Raw genomic sequence first — 22442 nt, forward strand, 5'->3', positions numbered from 1 at the left:
ACTGTCACTGGGTGAGCCACATCTTATCTGCACTGTCAGATGGCTGTTAGCTGGCACATTTATCTCCATTGCTAGAACGCAAGCTCCTTGAGGACAGGATTCACATCTTTTTTTTTTTTTCCTTTGTGGCTCCCACCCAGGGCTATGCACAGTGCCCAGCCTTCAATATAGGCTTTCAGGGAAAGTTGTTGAATGATAATGATAAAAGAGTAAGTAATTTATGTGTCTGCTGATTTCTTCCCATCTCTCTTCTCTTTCCTCTTTAGCCTGTTCTAGTCCCCTTAGGTCTGCACCGTGTAACTCATCCTCCACTTTTCTGCACAGTTCTCCAGTGACCAGTTCATGATCATCTCTCCCTTCTTAATGCATTCATAGTTAGCACCTCACAATTGGGCACTTAATTATTTCTTAATTGATTCATCTGTGCTATCTTCACTTCCCAGGTAACCTGATGTCCCTACAGGCAAAGAATATGTATATATGTGTGTGTGTGTGTGTGTGTGTGTGTGTGTATATACACACACATATAAGTATCTTTTACCAGCTCCTTGTGCTAGCCCCCTCCTTCTCCAACACACACAGTGACTTGAATTTGACATACAACAGATTTTCAATAAATATGTGTAAATTAACTGAAAAATGAATTAAGCACTGTCATTACGGTTCAAGAAAGGCAGACTAGAATAAAAAGTAGCCTTCTGATGCTTGATACATCTTAGAAGTATAAAAATTGTGTCATAATTAGTCAACAGCTTTGAAAATTGTCATATAAAAGCTGAATAAATTAAGAAAACCAGACAGGCAAATTGAAAAGGCCTCTCTTTCCCCCTCCTCTTCTCTTTCTGCATCTCCGTCTCTTTCACTGTCTCTTCCGTTGTTTTGGTTGTTGTGATAGTTAATTTGGGACTCCATGGTATTCTGCTGTAAAGAATCCACCTGCAATGCAGATGATGCAGGTTCAGTCCCTGGGTCAGGAAGATCTCCTGGAGAAGGAAAGGTCAACCCACTCCAGTATTCTTGCCTGGGAAATCCCATGGACAGAGGAGCCTGGTGGGCCACAGTCCATGGGGTCCCCAGAGTCAGACCCAACTTAGTGACTAGGGGGCGGTCCTAAGATGGCGGAGGAATAGGACGGGAAGACCACTTTCTCCCTCACAAATTCCGCAAAAGAACGTTTCAACGCCGAGCAAACTCCACAAAACAACTTCTGTAGGATGGCAGAGGACATCAGGCAACCAGAAAAGCAGACCATTGTCTTCAAAAACAGGTAGGAAAAAATATAAAAGACAAAAAAGGAGACAAAGGAGGTGGGGAGGGAGCTCCGTCCCGGGAAGGGAAGCCCGTCCCGGGAAGGGAACTTTAAGAAGAGAGGTTTCCAAACACCAGGAAACACTCTCCCTGCCGAGTCTGTGGCGAGCCTTGGAAACACAGAGGGCAACATAACAGGAAGGGAAAAATAAATAAATAATTAAAACCAACTTAGTGACTAAACCACCACCACACCACATGGTTGATTTACAGTGTTAGTTCCAGTGCACAGCAAATTGATCCAGTTATTTATACGTATTCAGTTATACATGTACATATATTCATTCTTTTTCCGATTCTTTTCTCACATAGCTTATCATAGAACCTTAGGTAGAGTCCTCTGTGCTATAGAGTAGGTCCTTGTTGATCATCTATTTTATATATAGTTGTGTGTGTATATGCATTCCAAGCTCCTGATTTATCCCTTCCCCCACATTGTTGTTTCATTTTTTGCTCTTTTAATTACAAGGTCAATTTGTTTGAGCAACAGACTTAGTTAGGAGTCTTTTGCTCTGACCTAGGCCTGGTCCTGGAGCCTGCCTGAATCACATAGAGCTGCCAGCTCCTTCCCCACTTGACACTAGTAGTCTCTTTATGGTTGACATTGAGATGAACTATCCATATATAACATACTAAAACTGTTTATAAATGTAGTGATATAGTATCTTTTTATGAGCTGTTTAATTTACTTTCAAAAAAATCTGATTTTCTGAGTTGGTTTAGTTTTTTGGCAAAGAAAGATTAAAATACATGGTCTTTCCTGTTTTACACCACAGAATATTTTCCCTTGAGTAGCTTTCATAAACTGTGAGATTGTAGCCCCCTGCTACCACTAGGTGATCTTGTTTTAAATCTGGAATGTTGTATTTAAAACAAATAATTTCCTCTGAACAAATTCTCTGCTCTACCTCTTTGAACTCTGATCATGGTGTGCCAGATTTAAAGAGGAAAAAGGAAAGTTGAGCTCTTGAGAAGATAAAAGTGTTTGTGTAATGAGTAATCAGAAATCCTGTGCAGCTAAGCCACCTGACCAGATTACCAGCCAGGCTGTTCTGAACAGCAGGATCTACCAAAGGAGAGGGGACACATAGGTGGGTTTTGGCACCAAAATCTGTGCTTGACTGTCCCCTCAGGATGGCAGTTTTGCAGAACGGTTACGTTCTTTTTTTAAAAAAAAAAAAAAAGTCCACTTTGAATGTTTCTTTTACTTTTTTCCTTTGAATCCTGTGGTCACATCACAACTGTATAGTGACTGTGTGTTTCTAGTTTCTTGGCTTCTACTGCTTTTGACAGTGTCAAACAAGATCTCAAACAAGTGTCAAACAAGGCATGATCCAGCTTTCAAGTACCCTAAAACTGTTCCTCTAACAATGAGGTCTTAGTTGTTTTTTTTTTTTTTTTTAAATGAAGTCAACCTAGTTTTTCTAACCTTTTCAATAATTAAAAATGTAAAATTCTACACAGAATCATTTTCTGTGCTGGGGCTTCATCTTAATATCTGACCTGAACTGCAAATCTCTTACTAATAAACAGCCTTGGTAGGAGGCTCTTACACAGGAGTTAAGGAACCCTGATACATGACCCATAGTGTTGTTACATTAAATGCTCCAAGGTGCTGTATTCAGTTATCTTACTATGTTTGGTTTGATTTAGACCCAATGTCAGAGATTTCTTTTTCCACTTACACCCGTGGGTTCTTTCCCCCTTTTGGTGTAATTGATAAGGCTTGTATGCCTAATACTTGTGTTAATTTTTTGTAACCCCAGCTGTAAATTGGTACAGTTTACTTGCTGAGTCATCTCAAAATTTTATTCATGTTTCTTTCACTTAAAAAAAAAAAAACCACTTGAATTTCTAATTTCTATGCTATTCTTGGCTTAGATTTCAATTATCCTTCCAGTCATAGGTAGTAGAGTAGGGCTTTTTCTATTTACTTTAAAAAAGTTCTCATTACATGTCAAATTGGAGCATAAATTAAATTTGAAGGTCAACTCAAAACAGTATTCTTGCCTAGAGAAACCCATGGACAGAGGGCCCTGACAGGTTGCAGTCAATGGGGTCTCAAAGAGTCGGGCACGACTGAGTGACGAACATTTTCAAAACCGGTAACTGACAAACTTGTCAAAAACTAAGGAATCTCTTTTAAAAATATTCAGAAGAAGGATGCCATATTTAATTTGGAGCATATTATTTTAGTGACATTCAAGTTTATCCCATATATTTTTAATCATTTAAAGTAATGGATTATATTCTGTTTATGAATTTATTATTGTTCTGCAACCAGAGATGGGATCCTGAAGTTAAGTGTAAAAGGAATTTAGCAATTACAAAGTGTAATTATAAACAAATGAGCATCATTTCCTTAAGTCTTTCATATAAATCAGTCATGCAAGAGAAGGATGGTTCGTGGATAATCCCCAAGGATTAGAGACAGATCAAAAAGTTTCCCAGAAAATGACTCTTTCTAAAATATGCATTCTTTCCTTCCCTGATAACCTCCCCTGTTCCTCCTCTTCATATAACCCTTTTCTTCCCACAAGTTGGTAAACTCCTTTCAGGCAGGGACCATATCCTGGGGATCTTCATTTCCTCAGCTCCCTTCGAGATGGTTGTTGAATTTCAGAATGACCTTGCAGTTTTTCATGGTAGGAAAGGAACCATGGAACTTTTACTAACATGAGTCTCTTTGTTGTCTTGCTTTTCACTGTAAACCATCAGAAGCCTGTTTCTTCCATTAAAGATATTGTGTCACAATCATCTGTTAATATGGAGAAGGCAATGGCACCCCACTCCAGTACTCTTGCCTGGAAAATCCCATGGATGGGGGAGCCTGGTAGGCTGCAGTCCATGGGATCACGAACAGTTGGGCACGACTGAGCAACTTCACTTTCACTTTTTACTTTCATGCATTGGAGAAGGAAATGGCAACCCACTCCCGTGTTCTTGCCTGGAGAATCCCCGGGACAGGGGCGCCTGGTGGGCTGCCGTCTATGGGGTCACACAGACTCAGACACGACTGAAGTGACTTAGCAGCAGCAGCAGCAGAGTGAATTCCAGGGCCGGAAAGCTTGATACTAATAGGCATAAAACGGATATACCAATTATATCGTTCAGTGGCCAGGCCCTGAAAGAATATCAGGAAGCACATCAACTCCATGAAGTTAAATGGATGCTGCCTTTCCTTTCTGTGTTGTCTTTCCATTCATCAGAGGCGTGTTAATTCAGAATTTGGTTCTTGCACAATGCAGGCCAGTAATAACCCAGAGAGGTAGTTACATGAAGATGGGTACCTAACAACCCCCATCCTCTTTTGTTTTCTCCTAGAAGGTATAACCTACCTTTCTAACCACTACAGTGTTTTCTATAAAGTAGTTTTAATTTGGGTCACATGTTGAGCAACTGCTATGTTCCAGTCCCTTGGTGGAGTGTTGGTGACCAGCTGCGAACAAAGGGAATCATGGTCCCTGACCCCATGGAATGTGAGAACCCTAAATGGGCAATTGTCTGTGGGGAAAATGTTGAGTCTTTTTTTTTTTAAAGCAGTTATGAAGTTTTCAATTATTAAGTGTCTCAAAGCAGTGAAAAGTGATTCAATCCCCATGAATGGATTGGAGTAAAATGAGTTTAATCAACTAAACTTCCCATTTTCTAGCACAATCCTAAATAAGTGTTCACTCCTAGACAGTTAAATAAGTCCCATGTGAACCATGGAGTTTTCTCTCTCTGACATCAGGAAAGAGCTACTACAAGCCACTTGTTACATACACATTGCCTTGGAAATATACCTTGTACCTGTCACCATAACAACACCCCAAGAATGACCTGAGCAGCCACTCAAAATCATTCCTACAAAACAAATTGTAGCTATAATTAACTCTCTGAATTTACTCTGCAATATAAGTTTGTCCAGACCTCAGTGTTTCTCTGTTAAAGGTTAAATGAATGGAATAATCCAGAAAGAACCCATCCCTCCCATATTCCATCAAAATTTTCCCCCCAAATTGGAGGTGCTTCAGTGGAAAGTGCAATTCAGTTAAGAGATTATTCCATTGTTACCTCTTCTCAGAATGAGACAAGAATCAACAAATGAGCAGGCACTAGTCTTATCGTGCTAGAATTCCACTTCTAAGGGAATAGAGTGACTATTTTCCCTAAGCAAATGTGAAATGCAAGAGGTGCTGTGAGTCCCTCCCAAGTCCTGAAGCCCGGAATGAGGGGGCCACATGGGACTGAGGCTTATGCAGGTAGAAGCTGTCCACATTGGCCTCTTTGGCAGTAAAGATGCTCATCTAGGCACGTTTTGCCAGTTCCTCCAATTATCTGCAACAAGTCTTCAGTCCTAGTGTAGCTTCTGAGCCACCCAGATCTTCCTGTAGGAGAAGAGAGTTCGTATGTCTTTGGTTTGGTTGGAGGGTTTGTTTTTCTGTTTTTCTAGTCTTGTTTTGGGGTGTTCTAGGTTGGATAGCATATTCAAAAGCAGAGACATTACTTTGCCGACTAAGGTCCGTCTAGTCAAGGCTATGGTTTTTCCTGTGGTCATGTATGGATGTGAGAGTTGGACTGTGAAGAAGGCTGAGCGCCGAAGAATTGATGCTTTTGAAGTGTGGTGTTGGAGAAGACTCCTGAGAGTCCCTTGGACTGCAAGGAGATCCAGCCAGTCCATTCTGAAGGAGATCAGCCCTGGGATTTCTTTGGAAGGAATGATGCTGAAGCTGAAACTCCAGTACTTTGGCCACCTCATGTGAAGAGTTGACTCATTGGAAAGGACTCTGATGCTGGGAGGGATTGGGGGCAGGAGGAGAAGGGGACGACAGAGGATGAGATGGCTGGATGGCATCACTGACTCGATGGACGTGAGTTTGAGTGAACTCCGGGAGTTGGTGATGGACAGGGAGGCCTGGCGTGCTGCGATTCATGGTGTCGCAGAGAGTCGGACGTGACTGAACGACTGAACTAAACTGAACTGAGGTTGGATTTTGTTGAACTTGGTTCTGGCTCTAGATAATGTATGTTGCAACTAGCAGACCTTGATACCAGTTCCTTTCGTGTTTGTTTGTTTGTTTGTTTTCTTTTGTTGGGCTATATCAGTGAACCGGACCTTTCTTTCCACCATCCAACTGAAGCAAAACAGCAAGGATGTCAGGCAAGAAGTGCAGTTTGCTTTCCAGCTAATTGGAAATGTATGAGAATCTTTAATGACCATTTCCTTGCCTTGAAATATGTTGAAACCTGGGCAATGAATAGACAGAATAGAGCCTAGCAAGCAGCAAGCACCCAGTATAGGCTAATTGTTAGGTTGACGTTGTTACCCTCTGAACTATGCTTATATTGAAAAGGAGCAAAAGAATGATGAAGGGGGAAAATATTCTTGCAAGTGTGAATGCTTCTGATATTTAGCTACCATCTCAGTAGTGCCCGAGGTTCAGGAAGACACACCACTGACAGTACTTTTAGGGCAGCCTCCAAACTCAGGTCAGTGGCTTTCAGTTACAGATGTGTATCCTGACTCTTACTCCATCATGTTTTTCCCAGAGCTCAGTTCCCCTTCTAAATTGGAGAGAGGGACCTGCAAGGTTCTCACGTGCAGTGTGACAGGAAATCTCCCACTTCATATGCGGGTTCTTTCAATTCTGTGCAAAGTGCATGCACCCGCATGCTAAGGCACTTCAGTCGTGTCCAACTCTTTGTGACTGCGTGGACTATAGTCCTCCAAGCTCTTCTGTCCATGGGGGTTCTCCAGGCAAGGACACTGGAGTGGGTCGCCATGCCCTCCTTCAGGGGATCTTGCCGTGCCTTCAGGGGATATTCCTGACTCAAGGATCAAACCCACATCTCATGTCTCCTGCATTGGCAGGCGGGTTCTTTATCATTAGTGCCACCTGGGAAGCCCTCTGTGCAAAATGCATATTTAAAAACAAAGTGGCAAGGTGTGGTCTGTTGAGTTCATCTTCAAGAAGCAGAAAGTCACAATTTCTCTTCCCACTGGAATACATGAACCCCTTGTGTGCAAGACTTGGTCACTTTCTGTTCTAACCTCTGGATAAGGTGAAGTGAGTAGAAGTGATTTATTGGGCAGCTTGTTTCTAAACAAGCTTGCCAATGGGAACTGGAAGTTCTCTGATTCTTCTAAATTAAATTTTTGTATATGGTAGTTAAATAAATGATGATCTTGCAGATTTCAAAATGTATGTTCATTTCAAGTTTTTCAAATCAGTACCTGGTAAATCAGAATACTCCATTATACAGAGTAACCAGTTATGTTTACATTTATGGAGTGATGAGCTGGTTTATCTGTAGAATGAGATACAGGCCAGCTCCCAGAACATTGGCTCATTAACCCCATCAGGCACCTCCAAGACTGTGCCAAGACATTGCCTCAAATTTGGAGTCCAGTCCATTTTTATACTTCCTTCCTGCCTCTCAAGCTCCAATTCTCCCAGCCTCTCCCTCCTTTTGTCCCCTAGCTACTTTTGTAATAATTAAAAGTATCAGGCTGATTCCTATCAGTCAGTAGAGAGCTAATTGCCAGCTACAGAATCATTGATATGTTTGAGGTAAGGTCACTAGAATATTCATTAGTTGTTCTGTATTAAAAATTTCCAGACTAATACTTTTTTGTCTTAAAGAATTGATACAGCTGCAAAAAGGCGGTAATTTATTTCTTTTTTAAAGCCAGACCTAGCTCTACTGTTTTATGATCCCATGAATCTTAGAGACTTACTGTGGTATTTTTTTCACTACTCCGTTTCAAATTTAACTGTATCATTGATATGGAAACACCACTAGTAAGAAGGATATTTGAATAATGTTAAAACTAACTCTCAGCATAGGAAGTCATCCATCCAATCAGCAAATAATCATAAAGTACTATTTGCCAGGCACTCGTTTACATAGTAAGGAATAACAGAGGGTGAGACAAAATCTTTATCCTGTATAGGTCATGTCAACTGAGTTTTTATGCTCTTGCTAAGTTGTGCCTCACACCAGACATCCCCTGTTCTGTATCTCAGAACTCACTCTGTCTTGTTCGTGGGCATAAAGGTATTGAGGATATAGTCTGTTTCATGTCTATAATGGTTCTACCTTTTCTTTAAATCTTATTCACATGTTAGTTACTTTCTGTATATCCTTTGTAGTTGCATGTTTTGAAATCTTATCTGTGCTCCATCCCTTTCAGGGCCGAAGGGAATATAGGGTCTCTTTGAAATCATGAGGATACCATGCAGAACAGTTATATTTACCTGTTTCTCATCAGTTATGTGATTTCTCACCAATTATGTGACTCTCACAGTTGCAAATATTTTTGTAATTTTAGAGAATGAAATATAACATTTTTGAAATGACAAAATTCTACTGGTAGAGAACATATTTGTGGTTGCCAGGGGTTAGAATTGGGATGAGTAACACAAAGAAGTTTTTCTGATAGCAGAACAATTCTGTATCCTGATTGTGGTGGTGACTGCACAGATCTCTATGTGAAATAAAATTTCATAGTTGTATATACCCTCCAAAAATATATGTGTGTAAAAATTGATGAAATCTAAATAACGTCTGTAGTTTAGTTAATACTATTGGATCAATGTCAGATTCCTGGTTTTGATAATGTACTATGGTCACATAAGATGTTTTGGGGGAAATAAAATAAGGACACAGGAGAATTCTCTGTAATATTATTGCAGCTGCTTGTGAGTCTAAAATTATTTCACAGTGAAAAACCTTTTTTTCTTTTTAATGGAGACATGTTATATAAGCAGATACGTTTAAAGTTTAGGTGTGATGATTCTATATACTGGGAATATCTGGCGTTAGATATTGATGCCTCAGTAGCTAGAAATCTTGTGGCTTCACATTAATTGCGAATGACTCAAACTTTGGATAGAGTTGAGGACGTAGTATGCTCTTGTCATATAAGGAAATACATTCCAGGAAAGGACTCTGGTGTTGTGTAAAAAAGGAAAAAAAAAATGCATCCAGACCTTATATGTCACTCTGTTATCTGTTTATTTATACAAATAACATTTGTGTACATAATTCAAAAGCTGTTTGCTTAAAACTCCTGCTCAATCACCAGACCTGCTAAACAAGTAGAGGGCAGGAGACTGATTTAATTCTTTTCTTCTCCCCCTTTACTTTTGGTCTGGGTTCTATTTGATTGCAAGAGAAGAAATGAGAAATACTGTGAACCGTATCATCATAGATGGACAACCTTGCTATGACTTATGGAAGGTTGACGGCATCTGTCACTTTCTGATTTTCTCTTTCTTTTCTCTTAGGATGCATTGTTTCCCTTCCTTCTCCATCAGCAGGCCATGTACGATGGCGTCACTGACATTCTCACTGTGTCTTCCCTCCTCCAGCTATCTTAATGACTTGGACCGCGTTGCCGACCCTGCCTACCTGCCTACGCAACAAGATGTGCTCAGAGTTCGAGTCCCCACCACAGGGATCATCGAATACCCCTTCGATTTACAAAGTGTCATTTTCAGGTAGTAACTGAGTCCATAAAATCCACTTCCGAGCTCTTACACCTAGAGCACGTTGGTGAATATGTATTGAAATCATGTCTAGACTTTAAAACAATAACACCTTTATACCAATTATTATCATTAGATACACAAATGAAGTAATGTGTCCCTGAGAGAGGAAGTAGAAGAAAAATGCATGAATCGGTTTCTTATTTCAGATTAAATCACTTAGAAATCAGTGAAATCAAAATAAGTTGCTTCAAAAATTTAAAACTGCATGGTTTTGAAAATGCATTGATTAACCTAGCCTAAATTTACATAGGAAAATAGAATGAAAATTTATTAATTTCTCCTTCACTACTGCTATTCTTTCTGGGTCTTCAGCAAAAGTAGTCTAATTTTTTCTAAGATGACAAAAAATAAGACTGCTTTCATTTAACCTCTTATTACACAATCACTCAGATGTACTTTTAGTTAGAATACAAGCCACATGGTGCATGGAGAAATGAAACCATGTGAATATGCTTTTGGGTCTAGAAAGTTGAGTTACTTGGAAGAACCCAACCCATTTAAGGCAGCTACATAGCATATAAGGTTGTGAAGTGGGAGTTAACATAACTTCTACAGTGTGACTCTGCCATGTTACTCTGATAAGCAGGTCCTTCATCATTGCCTGCAAAGCACTGTGTGTTTTATTCTAATCAGTCTCAGCACCTGCGGTGGCATCTGGCTGCCATACACTACTCTGTTAGACATATCCATAAAGAGAAAGTGTCAATAAAGACACTTTGGAAATAATTTCTGAGCATCATTTTTTTCATTAATAAAATGGTTACATTAGGTGATCACTAAGGTTGCTTATATCTTCAGCATTCTGGATTAAGTTTTGAGTTCATAGCATTTAGAGATCTTTAATTTGAAACACCACATTTCCATCTGCTTCTAACCTTGTTAGAATATTTTCAGAACACATGTAGCATTTCATGGATCATCTCCTCTTTGCTTTATGATTAGTGAAATCTGAAACCATGTCACTATTCCATCTTGGGAGGTTGTTTCCTTCATTTTGTGCACTAGCTTTTAAAGGACATTTTTTGGTACTTCAATAAAAATAATGACAGAATAATAATTTCTTGCTACAATCAAAAGCATCTTATAGAGCTTAGCATGACAGGATTTCAGGAAATGAGGATTTCATATAAATGAACATACTATTCACTCAATACCAGAGAAGAGCTAGCATTTTAATATTTATATAAGAATCTAGTTTTGATGTCTAAGAATCTAGTTTTGATGTCTGTAGTTCATAGGTCTCCATGAATCCATCATTTTGCCCCTCAGATATCTCTTTCATGAAAACTTTTCTAAACAATCACTGGAACAACCTTGATTTCTTAATTTAGGTTTGACGCTGAGAGCCGGGAAGACACCAAGAACAACTACAGTTCTCAACAAACACTTTCAGAACCCTATCCTCAACCTTTTGTACCTAAAATTCTCAGTTTCTGAAAATATTTATCTTGTAGACGATGTGTACATTTTAGTCAACAGTTTGAAGAAACTTAGATTCAATATTAAGTTCTGCTAGATATTTTCATGTGGACATTAGCATTCAAGTTAATTGATGTCAGTTCCTGAGCAACGAGTTAGCACAGAGTTGATGTGTAAAAAACAAATTCTTGAAATAATTCATATGGTGGCTTCTTGCAGCATTTTAATTCTATACTCATGACTTCTAGCAGCATAGCAAGTTGATTTGTGCATAAGGCTTATTGCACCATGCTATTGGCATGATTATACAAATCATTGTCAATATTGGAAGAAAAAACAGCCTCAAACGCTTGAAGATCAGTGGGGTTGTGTTTGTATTTACTTGAATATTTACACACTCATGTTGAAATGTATGGCATCTTACATCTTTTAAATGCATTTGATTAACCTAGCCTAAATTTACATAGGAAAACAGAATGAAAATTTATTACTTTCTCCTTCACTACTGCTATTCTTTCTGGGTAATACTTCTAGCTTCTGGGTAACATTTCTAGCTTCCTTGAGAAATGCATGAAGATCTTCATTCTCATTTTATAGGGAAAGAAACTGAAGACAGTATTTGCCATTAGAGGTGAACACAAATAAAACTCATTTTGTTTCTGACTCTTCTGTGCTTGGTCAAATAAAATACCCTTTTTGCTTGGCTTAGCACAGGATTTCTTTTCTTTTTTTTTTTTTTTTTACAAAGTCATAATTTTCATACATGCCAGGTAATCTTTTAATAACTGCAATGATTTATTATGTGGAATGTCTTGACTTTGATTTTGGGTAAAAGAAAATTAGTAGATGGTCAATAAATATTAATTGAATTGACTTTGGTGACCATTCTCTTCAGAAAGTACATTTCTTACGTTTATAAGTAAAGCTATATTGATGCTTTTCTTTATGTGCCATTAATATGGATGTTATTAACCTTGCAGAATGGTCGATGTAGGGGGCCAGAGGTCAGAGAGAAGAAAATGGATACACTGCTTTGAAAACGTCACCTCTATCATGTTCCTAGTAGCGCTTAGTGAATATGATCAAGTTCTCGTGGAGTCAGACAATGAGGTGAGTGCTCTGTGAACAGGCAATGGATTATCATTTTAATATCTGATACAAGTAACTGATGGGGCTTGGGGTAAACTGACTTCATTGCTTTCTTAACTACTGATTCGAGAATTTTTTAAATAACCCTGTTGTACCACTCAGAACAATAAGATATTTGAGCAGGTCTGTGTGTTCAGGTCTAATTAGACCCCGTTTGATACTTTTTACACTAGACAGAGGCTCTGAAAATGAAAATAACCAGGAAATCCCTAGGCTAGTTATTTTATAGCCTTCTTCCTACAGGATGGAGCTAAGAGTGTTGGAGTGAGTCAGCCTGTTTTGTTTTGTTTTCATTTTGTTTGAATCATTGTTTGTGTGAGGGGTGGGTCCCAAAGAATACTCAAAATCTCTCTTGGCAAATGTGAGTGATTTTGCAGCTGGGCTCTAAATCAGTTTGTTCTGGAGCCAAGAAGTGTCCTGGTGATGTGGCCTCTCTGCTCTTACAGAATTCTGGAGGCTATTGCATAACTTAATCTCTTCTAAGCACTGAGTGAATGAAAAAGCATCCTTGTTATGCCTGTCTGGAGAGCTGATTCAGGGTTGTCATCTCCCTATTGCATAAGATTCTAACAAGTATAAATAAGGATTTTTAGGATGATAAAGGCGCCATCATGAGTCAGAGTTGATTGTGGGGAATAATTAAGGGCCCTATAAAGCAGTGACTTTGATCTGGAGTGCGGTGTGTGTATTGGGGAAATGGAGAAGACACCATTGTTTTCCTGCTAGAGGCAGAGTTTGCAGACTGACATGCCAGTAGCAGATGTTAAATATCATCCTAATAGGGTAGAAAATAAAGAGAAGGACGTGGGAAATCCCCAATAGCTGATTAAAATAAGATCTGGCATATTAAAATGTACTTCTCATTTTGTACATTTTTGGGGTACACAAGAATTCTGGCTTCTTGGTCCTTTTAAATATTTTATTTTTCTTCAGGTGTTAGTATTTCCATTAAAATACAGACCCAGTCCTCTTTAGCATTTCTTTTGTATATAGGATTGATAAAAAGTTGATGAACAAATATCCCATATGGAGATAAGTTACCTATTCATACATTTTGAATGTTTCCTGGGTTACAAGTATATGGCTTTTGAACCAAAGAAGTTCTTTTTTTTTTTTCCATATATATCTTGTTATTTAAGGGACTCCTTTTTAATAATGAGGTTTAATCACCATTTGCCTTCTGTAACACCAAGTGCCTACAAAGTATAAGATATATGAGAATTATCACACTTTTGAGTTAAGCAGTTGCCATCAGAATTTTAGCTATGATATCTCAGTATGTATTTTTATTTTTATAGCTGTTTGTTATTCCATAATCTTTGGATATAATATTTTAAAGACATTGCGTATTTGGGGAGAATACGACAACATTTTTCACTTATTTGAATGTTGAATCAAGACAGAAAATATTTTGAGGGCTCATTCTACTCTGTGCTTGATACCAGGGTATCTAAAGAGATACAGAAATGGGGGGAAAAAATTGACACTGGCCTAAGGGACCTCATAAAAAGAAAGATGCTTTTGTCAGTATAGAGAGTAGGAGAGGAAAAAGTCCTTGGTTATAAAGGTCATCATTTCTCTTCTTTAATTTGCTGTCCAGTGAAATAAAATTTTAAGATGTTTTCAGCTACAGAGAAGATATAAGAAGCATGCATAATTTAATTTCTTTTGTCACTATTTACATATAGCTAGAAGAAAAAATGTTTACCAATACATATTTTATATAAGATAAATGCATTATATTTATAAAGAAATATATTTTGTGATTTTAATGTTAATGAGTTTACCACTTCAAAACTTGAAACTCATCAGCTAATTCTAGCACATAAATCCAGTTAAAGTTTCCAAAGAATGAAAGTTTCCACAGTAATTTGCCATTCAATATATAAGTATTTAATGTACATCTAAAAATGTATCAGTTTCTTGATTCCTGTGGTGATGTCTTATGCTGCAAATTAAAATAATAAATCTATTACTATTCATTAGGACTCCTTTATCACTTGTGCATAATTTTTAAGCCTACCTTGTAATTTTATGATGTTCTTTTCTCAAACATCAAGTCAAGTCTGATTGGTAGTACTGGAGATGGTCTTAAACATAATAAGAAAAAATAATACTGCTCATTAATTTCTTCATCCATGTTATCCATAGTCATCACTGTTGGTAATTGGGAAACACTATCAAAAGTATTTTTAAATGTCGGGATGTAGTCCATTATTCTTTTTTATTTTCCAATTAGAATAATATATGAAAATGTCATTGCCTCTCTACTTTCTAAAATCTTTAAGAAAACTCAGAACTATAGAATTCTACTTTCCCCACATTTTTAGGGTTTGGTGAGACAAAGCTGGAATAAACTCCTAAAACATTTTGTTCTTTTGAAATCTGATGTTCATAACTCTAATCCAAAGCAGACTTTGTTGTACTTCCCTTGATATATATTCATGAGAAAAACGTGGGAATGGATGCTGACAGTTGCCTTTTTATCTTGGGGAACTGTGGAAAATGCATTGCAGACCACTAGCAAAAGCAGTTAAAGGATGTATTTTATTTTAGGTTATTGCTTTGGCTTTTAATATTTTAAAACTTTATGTATTAGTCCTCAGAATTTTTATGTAGATATGCTTTTGTCTGTCTAGATTCTGTCTTCTAAGAGTTTGGGGAATTAATTTCTTTATTTTTTTTTCTCCAAACAAGGAAATATGTGGGCAAACAGTGGGTGAGCATAATCAGGGCTGTAGAGCTGTGTTGATTTCCATATTCCTTTTGCTGTCTTGGTTTCCCTGTGATAGCATACCAGCATGGAGCCAGCTATTCTGCTGTAATCCTTTCACATGTACATTAATTATTTCAGTGTCCCTTAAAGCCGAAGAAACACAATAAAGCATTTGCATAACATAGTTCAGGTCATCAGTGTGTATCCAAATTCCATCTTTTAATCCTGTTTTGGTAGTTCTCTGTTATGTGAATATCTGAGCACTAAAACGTTGTTGTTTCTCAGATACTGACTCAGGGACTGTCTTACAGACTAAGCTTTTTATAGAATCACAAAAGCTCAGACTCTTTTTCTCCAACACTTCTTTTTTGAGTGTATGCGTCCCGGTTCAGTTCAGTCGCTCAGTCGTGTCCAACACTTTGCAACCCCATGGACCACAGCACTCCAGGCCTCCCTGTCCATCAAAAGTCGGTAATACCATCCAACCATCTCATCCTCTGTTGTCCCCTGCTTCTCCTGCCCTCAATCTTTCCCAGCATCAGGGCCTTTTCCAATGAGTCAGCTCTTTGCATCAGGTGGCCAAAGTATTGGAGTTTCATCTTTAACATCAGTCCTTCCAATGAACACTCAGGACTGATCTTTAGGATGGACTGATTGGACCTCCTTGCAGTCCAAGGGACTCTCAAGAGTCTTCTCCAACACCACAGTTCGAAAGCATCAATTCTTCTGCTCTCAGCTTACTTTATAGATTAAATTTTTGTTCATAAATTTTTTCATACTTATATGAAGTCTTTAAATGAAGCCATTTTGAAATTATTCAACTGCAACCAAAGCCTGAACATTTTCTTTGAAAGTGTGAAGCACATGCTTTGTTCTACTCTAAAAACTCCAAGTGAAGTTTGGGAATTTTTCTCAGATAAAATTCAGCTCTGGCGAGAGGAAACTGACTAAAAATTGAGGAGAAGAAACCCAAACTCCAAAAGTTAAAGCTTAAGTTAAGGTATCCAATCTTGGTGGGATTGGTTCTGCTGCTGCTAAGTCACCTCAGTCTAGCCCTCCTTTATCCACTCTCAATCAAATTATGAAGTCAGAAACTACATCTTCCTCCTCAGTCATTAGTATAGTTATCTCTGAGTCATGGCCTGATTACTAGGAATATTCCTGAAAGATGTCCTACTTAAAAAAAAAAAAAATTAACCCCTTTCCCATTTCCTCATTCCTTTGTTCACTTTCAGCCACTTGTTTCTTTTCTAAACTCCATCACACACCCTTTTCATTCCCTGGCATTTCTGTTTGCTCATTATTTTGCTCCTTCTTAATTTCTTTGTTCTCAATGCTTGAAGGAAGCCAGGAGGAAGTGTTCTGACCACCATTTATGAGTCTGAACCAGAGGCCTGCACTTGGTGCTGGTAAGGGTGTGGGAAAGTAGATACACAGGGATACTTTTTGTGTGGATGTATATTGCAGATCTTTTAAAGACTTTACATGGAACATGTATTAGTATAATCTCTGAAATAGTTTTTTATTAATTATATGGAAAATATTGTAAAATACTGTATTTGGTATAATCTGATTTCTGTAATTGCAACAAATTGCATATATAAGTGTTATATAGAGAAGGTTATTAGCATCCACCCGTTCCCCTGAAAAAAGAAAGGAAATAGAAGATTTTCTACCAAGACCAAAGTGTAAACAGTGATTGTCACTGTTGCTAGGTGATAGCATTACAAATAAGTAAAATGATAATTTTTTTAAGTAAAATAAAGTAAGACATCAGATTGGAACTTTAGCTCTGCTGTCTACCAACTGTGTTCATTTTTCTTTTCAATTATCTTTTTTTTTTTTCACTAATTTGTGGAAGTTGCTTATATTCTTGGATTTGAGCCTTTTGTTATGCATATTTCCAACGTCTTATTCTACTCTGTAGCTTGCCATTTATTCTCTTAATGATATCTTTTGATCAACAGAAATTATAAACTTTAATATAATAAATATCTATAAGATTTTTCCTTTATATTAACGTTATATGCCTCTGTGTGTGTGTATATGTGCTTGTGTGTGTGTACATAATCACATACACACAGTAGGATTGAAATAAATCACCTAAAAAATCTGGTTGAAAAGACAGTAAGGATTGGAAAGAGATTAAGAATTGAAATAAAACCACACAATTAGGTACCTTTCCAGCGGTAGTCCATAGATTTAGTCAAGTGTCCCTTGCTGCTGCTGCTGCTGCTAAGTCGCTTCAGTCGTGTCTGATTCTGTGCGACCCCATAGATGACAGCCTACTAGGCTCTTCTGTCCCTGGGAATCTCCAGGCAAGAATACTGGAGTGGGTTGCCATTTGCTTCTCCAGTGCGTGAAAGTGAAGTTACTCAGTTGTGCCCGACTGTTAGCGACCCCATGGACTGCAGCCCACCAGGCTCCTCCATCCATGGGATTTTCCAGGCAAGAATACTGGAGTGGATGCCATCACCTTCTCCGCAAGTGTCTCTTAGTAACCAATCAGTCAGTTCAGTTCAGTCGCTCAGTCATGTCCAACTCTTTGTGACCCCATGAATCGCAGCACGCCAGGCCTCCCTGTCCATCAGCAACTCCCGGAGTTCACTCAGACTCATGTCCATCGAGTCCGTGATGCCATCCAGCCATCTCATCCTCGGTTGTCCCCTTCTCCTCCTGCCCCCAATCCCTCCCAGCATCAGTCTTTTCCAATGAGTCAACTCTTCGCATGAGGTGGCCAAAGTACTAGAGCTTCAGCTTTAGCATCATTCCTTCCAAAGAAATCCCAGGGTTGATCTCCTTTAGAATGGACTGGTTGGATCTCCTTCCAGTCCAAGGGACTCTCAAGAGTCTCCTCCAACACCACAGTTCAAAAGTATCAATTCTTCGGTGCTCAGCCTTCTTCACAGTCCAACTCTCACATCCATACATGACCACAGGAAAAACCATAGCCTTGACTAGATGGACCTTAGTCGGCAAAGTAATGTCTCTGCTTTTGAATATGCTATCTAGGTTGGTCATAACTTTTCTTTCAAGGAGTAAGCGTCTTTTAATTTCATGGCTGCAGTCACCATCTGCAGTGATTTTGGAGCCCCCCAAAATAAAGTCTGACACTGTTTCCACTGTTTCCCATCTATTTCCCATGAAGTGATGGGACTGGATGCCATGATCTTTGTTTTCTGAATGTTGAGCTTTAAGCCAACTTTTTCTCTCTCCTCTTTCACTTTCATCAAGAGGCTTTTTAGTTCCTCTTCACTTTCTGCCATAAGGGTGGTGTCATCTGCATATCTGAGGTTATTGATATTTCTTCCTGCAGTCTTGATTCCAGCTTGTGTTTCTTCCAGTCCAGCGTTTCTCATGATGTACTCTGCATATGAGTTAAATAAGCAGGGTGACAATATACAGCCTTGACGTACTCTTTTTCCTATTTGGAACCAGTCTGTTGTTCCATGTCCAGTTCTAACTGTTGCTTCCTGACCTGCATACAGATTTCTCAAGAGGCAGGTGAGGTGGTCTGGTATTCCCATGTCTTTCAGAATTTTCCACAGTATATTGTGATCCACACAGTCAAAGGCTTTGGCATAGTCAATAAAGCAGAAATAGATGTTCTTCTGGAACTCTCTTGCTTTTTCCATGATCCAGCGGATATTGGCAATTTGATCTCTGGTTCCTCTGCCTTTTCTAAAACCAGCTTGAACATCAGGGAATTCACGGTTCACGTATTGCTGAAGCCTGGCTTGGAGAATTTTGAGCATTACTTTACTAGCATGTGAGATGAGTGCAATTGTGCAGTAGTTTGAGCATTCTTTTGCATTGCCTTTCTTTGGAATTGGAATGAAAACTGACCTTTTCCTGTCCTGTGGCCACTGCTGAGTTTTCCAAATTTGCTGGCATATTGAGTGAAGCACTTTCACAGCATCATCTTTCAGGATTTGAAGCAGCTCCACTGGAATTCCATCACCTCCACTAGCTTTGTTCGTAGTGATGCTTTCTAAGGCCCACTTGACTTCACATTCCAAGATGTCTGGCTCTAGATTAGTGATCACATCATCATGACTATCTGGGTCGTGAAGATCTTTTTTGTACAGTTCTTCCATGTATTCTTGCCACCTCTTCTTAATATCTTTTGCTTCTGTTAGGTCCATACCATTTCTGTCCTTTAAAAGGAAAAAATAAAAAAAAGGAAATAATCATAGTCTGTTACAGGGTTCACTTTGTCTATTTAAAAAAATAAAGTTTCTCCTGGTACAGAGCCCTCCAAGTGACTGTTCCAGCAAGTTTGTTTGTACAGAGATGCTGCAGGAGGTCGTAAATTGTATCTGTAATAATACTCTTCTAGGAAACCAAATATCAGAATTCCTAAGGCCAGTTTATCTCAGTGTAAGTCAGTGTTGTAACATCAAAGTTTGTGACAGGCCAGTAATATGAAGTCTAAATACACAGCTTGATATAAGAATAAAACAAAGAATGGTCAGGAAAGTAGATTTTGTTTACCTTTGTTTTTATAAACTATTTCAGTGATATTGCTGCTGCTAAGTCACTTCAGTTGTGTCTGACTGTGCGACCCCATAGACGGCAGCCTACCAGGCTCCCCCGTCCCTGGGACTCTCCAGGCAAGAACACTGGAGTGGGTTGCCATTTCCTTCTCCATGCATGAAAGTGAAAGGTGAAAGTGAAGTCGCTGAGTTGTGTCCAACTCTTTGTGACCCCATGGGCTCAGCCCACCAGGCTCCTCCGTCCATGGGATTTTCCAGAGTACTGGAGTGGGGTGCCAGTGCCTTCTCCGATTACAGGAGACTGTAAAATTCTCCATGTGTGGTTTGTCTTTTCACTTTATCTTAGAGAAGAGTTTTAATCGTAATATGGTCAACTCACCCTTTGCTTTTACTGATCATATTATTGTATTTTCTTCAGGAATTAACTGTATCCCATAGAATATGATGATTTATCCCATAGAATACGATAAATACAAGCTGTGTATTTAGACTTCATGTTACAGGAATTAAGTTTATCTCATAGAATATGATGATATATCCCATATTTTCTAGTAAAACTTAAAAAGATTTTTGCTTTTCCTAGGTTTTTAATACACCTCCAGTTGATTTTTGTGTGTGATGGGAAGTAAATATTTGATATACTCTTGCCATATTTCTGTTCAGTTGATCCAGTGTCCCTTATGGGATGATAAAATCCATCATCCATATCCACTGATGTTTTCTTACCTTTTTGATTATTGAAAGATACACATATATGTAAAGAAAAGTACACAAAAAATTTTTAAAATGTAGTGCATATTGGTTTATCACAAAGCATCTGTGTGTCCAAGAAATAGACCATTGCTTTTTGCAAGACCACCACAGCCCTGCTAGTGCCTCTCCCCCAGCAGGTCACCACTGTTCTCTCATGTCTTCTTTGCTCTTCTCTTTAGTTTTAATGCTTTAATATGTATCACTGAATACTACAGTTTTTACTAGTGTTTAACTTTTATACAGAAGGAATCAAATAGTGTGCTCTTTGACCTTTATACAGATGGAATGCTATTTGTATAAACCTTGATATCTGGCTTTTGTTCAGTGTTATCTTTGTAAGGTATGTATATTTTATATAGCTCATTCATCAATACATTGCCAAATAGTACTCTGTTGCCTAAAAATACCACAAATTGTTTATCCATTCTACAAAGCATAGACTTTTTGTGTGTTTCCAGTAGGGGAACATTACAAATCATGCTGCTGTGACTATTCCTATAAAAGTCTTTGTGTACCTTGGTTTACATTTCTGTTGCCTATCTACCTAGGAGTAGAATTGAAGGCAGCTAGGGAATACATATCTTCAACTTCAGTAGGTAAGGCAAAAGTATTTTCCAAAGTGAATGAACCAATTTACAGCCCCACCAGCCATGCCTGAAAGTCTGTCGCTTCCCATCTTTGCCAACCCTTGAGGTTGTCCTGTTAGCCCTTTTGGTGGCTGTAGACCTGAGCTGTAGTGCATGCACGGGCCTCTCTCATTGGACATACCCTCACTCCTAGTGCATAGCCTGCAAGATCCCTGATGGTTCACTGAGCCTCATCCCTTGAAGTCTCTCAGCTGCCATCTCCAGAATCAGCAAATAACTCCTTGGGAAAGTAGCCCCCAAACCTGGGCTCATTGCTCCAGATTTGTCACTCCCCAAATCCTGACCTGTATTTCTTCACTTGTAGCTCTCCAAGGACGTTAAGCAGATGTTTTTTGGTTTTGTTTTTGTCAGCTCTTTCAATGGTCCTCCTTCGCACTGATATTAGTGACATAGGAGATGTGCGTCAGGTTTTATTACAGGCCTGAGTCTTCCCCTGGGCCCTCTATTTGATCTATTTACTACTCCTGTAGCAATATAAAAGTTATAAAATCACTAGTTTATATATCTAGAGCATCAAATCTAACTATCTCGTTCTTCAGAATTTTCTTGGGTATTCTTGGTCTTTTAGTCTTTCACTTGAATTTTAAGATCAGCCTATCAAATTCCAAAACACAAATTTGATTGGGACTTTAATAAACGTATAGGTAAATTTGAGGTTTGTTTCTCAACTTTATTAAATATCACCATCCATAAATGTGACATTTGTATAGCTCACCATTTATTGTTTAGAATGCGCTTTTGTCATTGAAGTGGCCAATTTTTATAAATGTTCCATATGTGCTTGAAATTGTGATTTCTTATTTCGCAGTGCAAAGTTCTAACATTATGTATGTTAAAACCATTCCATCCCCACTTTCCCAGGGTACTATTTTGACTTCTAACATTGTAGATTAATTTTACCTATTTTGAACTTCATATAAATGAAAGTAAATTCTTTTGTGTTACCTTCTTGTGTTCAGAATAAGTTTTTTAGATAAATCCATGTTGTACGTAGCTGCAGTTTTTTATTTTGATTACTGTATATTATTCAGTTGAATGAATATATCACAGTTTATCTTTACGTCCTATTTTTGATGGATATCTAAGTGGTTTTCTCTTTGGGACTGTTGCAAATAATGGTAATACGAATGTTCTTCTCATATTTTTGTCTTATATATGGCTCATTGTCTCTTGGATAGAAGTAGAATTGATCATTCACAAGGAATGTATATGTTCAACTGTACTAGATACTGCCTGTATTCATTTCCTAGGGCTGTTGTAACAAATCACCATAGATTTGGTGGATTACAACCAGAGACATTTACTAGCTCATAATTCTGGAGGTTAGAAGTCTAAAGTCAATGTATCAGCAGGCTGAAATCCCTCTGAAGGCTATAGGGGAAAATCCCTTCTTTTTCTCATCCTGTCTCTGCCTGTC

The 22442-nt window shown here is 38.4% G+C and overlaps 1 protein-coding gene across 1 annotated transcript in view; it reads left to right on the top strand.

The window, feature by feature from the left end:
- The window catches only part of GNAQ (G protein subunit alpha q), a 322009-nt gene that overhangs the window by 223723 nt on the left and 75844 nt on the right, over nucleotides 1-22442 (top strand). The window contains exons 4-5 of the mRNA XM_015093177.3: nucleotides 9666-9794; nucleotides 12245-12374. Coding sequence (XP_014948663.2) covers nucleotides 9666-9794; nucleotides 12245-12374 — 259 coding nt within the window. The remainder of the gene's footprint in view (nucleotides 1-9665; nucleotides 9795-12244; nucleotides 12375-22442) is intronic.

This window comes from Ovis aries, chromosome 2 (genome assembly GCF_016772045.2).
Source record: "Ovis aries strain OAR_USU_Benz2616 breed Rambouillet chromosome 2, ARS-UI_Ramb_v3.0, whole genome shotgun sequence".
NCBI lineage: Eukaryota > Metazoa > Chordata > Mammalia > Artiodactyla > Bovidae > Ovis > Ovis aries.